Consider the following 8,060-nt stretch of genomic DNA (forward strand, 5'->3'; position numbering starts at 1 on the left):
GAATGAAGTGTGAGTCGGCGTGGATACAGTCTGATGGACCAGCAACAACAGAAGGAAGAGAAGCCCACTGCAGCCCGACACGGTGACCTACTTACCACAGAGGACGTGTCTTCAGGACAACTCTGCTGCGGTGTGGATGCATTGGACAGTAACACAGTAATAAGTGACATTCATGTTTAATCGCTGCTATAGAACTGTCCTATAGAACTGTCCACAACAGGACATGTGAATGTGCTTTTGACTGTCCTATGAAAAAAAAAGGGAACTAAATAAAATGCATGTAGAGCAGTGCATGCTGTATATTTTGCTTTTGCTTTGCAACGCTATGGGATTAAGTGGAAACCAAAAGGAAACATTAACCAAGCAGGTGGCCCAAGTATATGGCTCGACTATGCACCAGCTCTGCTCTGTGGATTAGTCGACAGCTCTCCAGGCCCATAGAAGCTGGGATCAAAGGTCCAAAGAAGAGCAGGGCTGAAAGGTATTTTCAAGCTGGAGGAGCCTGCAGATGCCTTATCTACTCATTAGCAAGAGACTGTATGGTGATCACGTATTGTGATTAGTAATAAAGTCGTCAGCCAAGCAATAACCACTGAAGTGCTGTGCAGGAAAAGTCCGATTCAAATATAATTAATTTGACCGTCTGCAAACTAAACATTATGCTTCTTAACTGTGGCCAGCCGTTACCTCTACTGAGGGATACGGATGTGCCGCCGCGGGTCATAGAGAACTTCATCCTGACTGGCTACCGCTTCCCAAACTACAGCCTGAGGGATTGCTTACTATCGGCATTCAGGCCTACCAATGAAACAGGCAACTTCTGGACACACTTCCTCCCAGTTTTTATTTTTTTATACTATTTTGTGGAGGTGTTCGGTTGGGAAGGTGCGCCGCATGGCGACGCTCCGTTCTTCTATCCGTTGTGGAACTACTTTATCGGGGTGTTCTGTCTGTTAATGGCTAGCAGCATGGCCCACCTGCTCAACTCGATGTCTCTGGTGGTAAGAGAAGTCTGCTTCTTTGTGGATTACGGCACTATCAGTTCCTACACCGTTGGCTCATCGTTGGCATACTACTACTACATCCACCCTCGGGCGGGGATAGTGGAGCCGGGAAGCCGAAATGGTTCCCATATGGACTTGAAACTTGAACATGCTCCTCCTACATCATCCTATGCAATCCCAGATTTCTGTGTGTTCTTTGAAACCTTCTACATCCCGTCCGCATGCATTGTAGCAATCATTTGCGTCGTATCTTGCTGCAACACTCGCCAGAGGTGGAGGAGGCATCGATACGTCATCCGAACCTTTGTTTTCCTCCTCCCGTTCCTCATCTCCTCCACGCCGATCTTCTACCGCCTCCTCACCAGATCGCCTTACTCCACCACCTCCTCTTCCTTCGCAGCTTCCGCCTCCATGGCCAGCCTCTTCTATCGCCACTGCCTCTGGCTGCTGGTGTCGGCCGTCTTCAACATTAGCAAGTTCCCTGAGCGGCTATCCCCGGGCTGCTTCGACATCTGGGGGCACAGCCACCAGTGGTTCCACTGTTGCACGTTTTTGTCCATCCTCGACGAACTTCACATGATCAAGACCGAGGTGAGGGCAATCCTGCTCAGCCCGACTCTGCTGCTACCCCCTGACATCCTCTCCCGCCTATCAGGACCTACCATAGCTTCCACATACGGGGTGATGTTCCTCCTCCAGACTACCATCATTTCTATCATCGTGTGGTTCTCCTGGCATGCCAATAGAATCTACGGACCCCAGAGAGACCAGCTGGCAAAGGAACACCCCAAGAAACCCCTCAAATGCCACTGATCACAAATACTTTTTTTTTTTCTTTATCCCAACTGTGAAGGAAGACTTACACACGGATGCAGAGCCATGCCACAAAGAGAAGCGCACAAACTAACAATATTTCACTCCTAATTTCAAGTCCTTCATATGTTCCAATCCCTTCAACAGCTTTTTCTTTTTTTTCTTTTTCAAGCTTTCATGAGTGGAAATCTGGGACGATGAGAGATAAAGGGATTATATTCTGAGCTCACTGCAGGGTGGCTGTCTGGTTGAGTGGATATTGAAAGACCTTGCCAGTTCTTTCCCCTGAGCTCATCCAGCATGTTCCAACAGGATGTCTGAACACTGGCGATAATAATTACCTCTAGGGACCGTACACTTGAGGACACTGGAAAGGTGTTGGTACCCAGAAGAACTGTTCCATATCACATGTGGGTAATGTGGTGCAAATGCAAGCCTGAGACTTTACAGAAGTTGCTGATGTGTAATATGTTGTGAAGAAGTTCCTCCTGTTCCACTTCCCCTTCCTCTGATCTTCCACAGAATCTTTTTAAAAGGACCTTTTCTTTCACATTTCTGGCCTTTGTTGACCCCACCTTCTCTTCCTCTTGATGCTTGCACGCAGTCTCATTTCCTCTCTTTTAAAGTGACCCTTGCAGCAGGAAGTGTAGTGGCCTTGACGACGCAACAGAAATAGCTCAGAGCTCATATTAGCCGTATGGTAAAGCCTGTTCAGGGGGACGGTCAAACTTGCCCTGTCATTAAGAAGCCATGCTCGCTTTTGAACCTTTAAGGACGCCTCTCATTACTGAAGCGTACAATGATGTCCTACTGATGTGTTCTGTTGGGTTATTTAGAATTCATCTGCTTTAAGTATGGTTTTCATTACACTGATGACTAGTTCCTCATAGAATATGTCCACACGGCTTAAAGTGCTCTAGTTCATATTAAATGTCATGTTTTCTAATTGGATTGAAAAGCATACTGGACCTGGTACACACTCTGTACAGGCATGATTTGCATCATACGAGCAACAGCTCCAGGTCTGCGTTGTGATGGATGATGGTGATAGATGAATGACAAAGAAGTTTTGCTTTATGTGTCGTGTGATGTACGGCAACCTCTCTGAGCGAAAGCCATACTTTGGAAAAGTGGTAGTTGTTAATGCTAATGTCAGGGTTAGTGGGTTTTTTTTTCTTGTTTTTTTTACATCATCATCAGGAACTTCCTGGATAGATTTGCATTTGACAGATTAGATTAGAGCAATGGTTCACCTAGCACTTTGTACCTGATGTATTCAGAGTCATATGTCTGCCCGGCATTTGTTAGCACTTAACACTGTTTCAAGATATTTTATTGTCATATACACAGATAACAGACAGTACAATAAAAAATGTATTTTGCTCGGTCCTCCGTCCACACAGAATTACAATAAACTTAAGGTTAAAATTAAGAATACAAAAAAACATTGCTATACATGCTAATAATATAGTAAATAGTGTATAAAGTGCACTATGCATTGCTACAAATATTGTGTGTGGCTTGTTGAGGGAGCTGTTCACCAGCCTGATGGCCTGCGGGTAGAAACTGTTTGTCAGTCTCGTGGTTCTGGTTTTCAGACTCCTGTAGCGAGAAAAATCTGTGCCGGGGATGTGTTTTGTCCCTGATGATGTGGTGTGCTCTCCTCGTTACCCTGGTGGTAATTGTGGTGGTAAATGTTCTGAATTGAGGGGAAGGCTGCTCCTGATATGAAGGTACTTCCATAATTCTCAGTGACTCTTTTTCAGAGCCCTTTTATATATATATATATATATATATATATATATATATATATATATATATATATATATATATATATATATAGAGAGAGAGAGAGAGAGAGAGAGAGAGAGAGATAAAAAAAAGACACTTTTTTTTGGGAGGGTGGGGGGGCAACATCAAGGGCTCTGAACAAGAGTCACTGAGAATTATGGAAGTACCTTCATCTCAATCTATATCATTTAGGACTTCGGGGCTACGCAGTCTTTCAACCATCTGGAAAAAGATTACTAAGCTTATTTATTTTAAAGCTATGGAAGCCCGTTTTCCGCCACTGTGATAAAGAAATCCTGTTAGTCATGAGATTGTATCTCATAATGACTTGCAGGAACTTCATTTGTTTTTATCACAGTGGCGTAAACAGGCTTCCATATATTCAGGGTTTTCAAAGACAGTGGTGTTTATCATTTGAGAAGAACAGATGCTTGGATTGGTGAGAGGCACAATCTGGGTTCACCATGTAGATTAAACACTGTCTTTACGGAGAAATATCATCTCTTTATTCAACGTTCTACTGCATGACGCAGTCTTTAGCCTTATTGCTTGCAGGTTTTTCTGTGTTGTAGGATCATATCCTGCCTGCATACATGTTAGCTTGTTGAATTACCCATGTCTGTTCTTCCGTCTTACTGTTTTTTTTTATAGAGCACAGTGTCCAGAGAGAAGGGGGAACACTAATGTTATACTAGCAGTAAGCTAACGCTCAGTAATAGATCATAGAAAGCTAAAGTATTGCTTTTTAGGCTTTTACAGAAGTTTTTCTATTGTCCCAGCCGTAAAGAAAAGTAACTATTGTTAACACATGTCAATGTGAATGATAGGCATTACTGGCTGACAGTTTTTGGCATTTTCATTTCTGCTGGGTCACATTTATTGGCAGGTTCAATCTTTTTGGTATTCAGCGTCTTCCATCTTCAACAAAAATTAATGTTGTGGGTTCAAGACCCATCTGCTGAATTGTCCACAAACGAGACACTTAGTGTACCGGAGCCAGAACTCCCTGATGAGGAAATAGGATTATAAAAAGTAATTCCTTTTGAGTTAATTTGCACACTAAAAATGGACCATGACAATCAGCGCACGGGCGAAGATGTGTTCTGTGTGTTTTCATGTAATTCTGCCATGTCCTCAGGGATTTTGTCCTCAAGCTGTCTGTCTCAGAGGGAGTTGCATTTTAAATTGTTAGTTCTTGCTCCCACGTCACATTGACATGTTGGTCACAGTCGAATTTCAGAAATGTTACGATTACCACTGTATTAGTTCTACTTTTATCTGCACATTAACTTGTGTTTCGATTGCATTCATTGTTCAAGATGAAATCTGAGTTGTTAATTAAGCATGACACCGGAATGGGTAAGGAAGGATGGAGTGGTTGTGATGGAGTGGTTGTGATATTCATGCTGTTATGGTGCACTTTAAAGCGAAACCCTGCAGTACTGTATTATTTCAGAACATTTCTGGTTTATGTAACGATGCATCCAATGAAGCCATGTTTCTACCTCAAATAGAGCATGTGTGTCATGTGGCGATGGGAATAACCACTGTTGAAATGGATCTCGTCCCAGCCCCCGCCGAGATGCAGACTTGAATCTATCAATGTTAAAGTTCAGTATGTGACTTACACAGTGCTGTATTCTACCCAGTCAAGTGCTCAGGAGAGACTGAGGAATGACACAAATCTGTTATTTACACATTTAATCATTCAGTACTGGAGGATGATTATAGAATATGTGTCTGTTAATTGATGATTTAAACCTCTAATATGGATGATTGAGTTTATTGAATAAATTATGCAGAGAATTATTATCACTGTGGCAATCTATTTATTTTACTGTGTAGAAGTTGGTCATGAGGATTCTAGCCAACATGATCTGTGGTAGTTTTTCAGCCGCACTGTTTACTTTATTTGGACCACTGGATTTCCAGGAAGTCTGTTTCTGACATTCATGATCCCCAGAGGATGAATTCTCAAGACTTTAATGATGAACAGGTTAACAGTTTGACTTTTACAAACCGCATAGCTGTAAAAGAAACGTCGCACTGTAAAAAAGTACGTAGATTTGACAGTGAAACTGATAAATCACAACAGTAAGAGGCCGTTAATTAAAAATAGGTTATATTCTGTTTCTATCACATTGAAACACTGTAAATATATCAGCCCAAACCGTAATTTATGCATGTATTTCTTGTAAAAAAATAAATGTTGTCACCGGTAATTATACTAAACATTGTAATGGAAATACAACGTAATATTTACATTCATAACTTAAAAAAAATACATTTTAGTAAATACATTTACTGTCACTGTTAAATGTACAGACTACTGTACTGACAACCGAAATATAACATATTATAAATATAACAGCCAGCCCTGTAATTTTCACATTTATTCTTTGTAAAAGATACAGTTTGTCACTGTTAAATGCACTAAGTAGTGGACTGATTAGAAATACTAAATAATATATACATACCTGGAAACTTGTCGCTTTTCTCAGAAATTCGCCGTTTTGAAATAAAATGTCATCCACGTGAATCGTGTAGATCCAAAGAGTTTTTGTTTGGGGGCCGGCCAGCGTTTCTGAGATTTGAGTGAGACAAGGAGAAAAGTTGATGTCGTCATCTTCGCAATAAAACATCTTTGATGGGACGTGTCAAGTCTTGGCCAATCAGTGTTAAGATGTCGACAGCATCTTCATTTCCCTGCAACTTTTGTTTTAATGGAAAGCTAGTCAGCTTGATATCATGTTAGCTAACGTTTTTGGGTTGTGTATTGGCGGTAAAGTTCCGTTATGTTCCGTTACAGTTCAGACTTGCTTGGAAAAATACGTAATGTGATGAAACATGCCAACACTGTAATTTTTACAAATAATATTTGTAAAACATACATTTTGTCGCTGTTAAATGTACGAACCACTGGGCTGATAATGAAAATATGCTGGAAGATAAATTCAAAAGCCATACTGTAATTTTTGCATTCATTTTGTCACTGTCTCAACATAAACTAACATTTAACCAACAAACAATACAAAACAATAAATTATAGTCGCAAGCTCTTCTTCTCATTCAAAGCAGTGGAGGGAAATCTTGCATATGGTGCACCGTACATAAGTTCTCCTTGTTTTGCAGAGCATACAATGCATCTCACACCATCACCTCTTTTGATCTTTTGAACAGATGCCTGTCTCAGTAAATAACCTGACCACATGTGGCAGGAACACAGGTAGTTCTCATGACAGTGTCAATGTCCCCCGTGAACTCAATGTCACGCGGTCCCATTATATTTATACATAGACATGACATGTACAGTTTCACCATTTAAGATTCCTTCAAACCACACTTTCTCTTTCGCCTCGACCGACTGACATACAGAGAGAGAGAAAGACACACAGACAGACAGACCGACAGACCTTTTGAATCCATTTGAGCGCCAGCTCTATGTGCTGCGCTGCTTTTCTTCGGTGATTCACGAAACACTACCGAAGGACTCCTACGAACATGACATCTCTCCTTGAGGTAAGAACACCGACATCATTTATTAGTCAGAGAGTAAAAGCTTTCTTGAACGGTCGACGTTAGTGACACCTTAAGTTGTCTACACCAGGTGACGTAGCGTTAGGTCAACCCAGTGGTTCTCAAACTTTTTCTGTCACGCTCCACTTTGGAGGAAGAAAAATGTTCGGGCCCCACTGCCCCAACAAAATTGCAACAAAATGGTCCAACTTTTTGTGACTCCTCAATCCGTGCTTTTTCAAATAATAGAACAAAGAAAATTGAAATCCCTTTCAAGTAAACCAGATTGCTCCGTCAGACAGACACTAATAACATATGCTGTCCACGTGACCGCTTATAAGTGCGCTGTGTGAACGCTGGTGTCAAGACACAAAACGTCTCCTTTAGAAGGAGCGTCGTGTGGACGGGCGCCGTGAACTGTCCAATGAGTGGATGCAAACACCTTTTCATGTTCAAATGGGAGTCTACCTCAGAGTCAATGATTACATTTATGCAAGACCAGTTTGTATAGATAATTAAGACTATTTACTTTTATCTTGTAAAATGTAATTAAACATACGGCCAGATCCGGCCCGCCAGGGGATCAAGTTTAGCCCGCCAGATGACTGTTTAAATTTACGGAAAGAAATAAAAGTGACAGGCTTTTGCCAACATTAGCCTAACAAGGAATACTGTGACGGATAGGATTGCCGATCTTTCAGCAGATTTGGATAGCCAAAAGAAGCATAAAGTCAAGTATTTTTTAGCATTTTCAGTTGCAAACGATGAGAGCACTGACATTACAGATGTTGCTCAACTGGCCATAATCATTCGTGGAGTTGATGAGACTTTGGCGGTCACCGAGGAGTTCCTTGAATTGAGTTGGTTGGCAAGACACTACTACAGCAAATTACATTATTAGCGCTCTTGTTGAAGCGCTGGATCGGGGTCGGAGTG

At 41.6% G+C, this 8,060-nt stretch overlaps 1 protein-coding gene across 1 annotated transcript; it reads left to right on the forward strand.

Annotated features, from left to right (window-relative positions):
• Window positions 1–659: 659 nt before the first annotated feature.
• On the forward strand, window positions 660–1,817 carry paqr9 (progestin and adipoQ receptor family member 9; the record flags this gene model as incomplete). Its single annotated transcript, XM_079215123.1, has 1 exon — window positions 660–1,817. One exon carries the CDS (start codon window positions 660–662, stop codon window positions 1,815–1,817), a length of 1,158 nt encoding a protein of 385 aa, XP_079071249.1.
• Between the last annotated feature and the right edge of the window lie 6,243 nt (window positions 1,818–8,060).

The sequence above is a fragment of the Taurulus bubalis genome (assembly GCF_910589615.1).
Source record: "Taurulus bubalis genome assembly, chromosome: 3".
NCBI classification, from domain to species: domain Eukaryota; kingdom Metazoa; phylum Chordata; class Actinopteri; order Perciformes; family Cottidae; genus Taurulus; species Taurulus bubalis.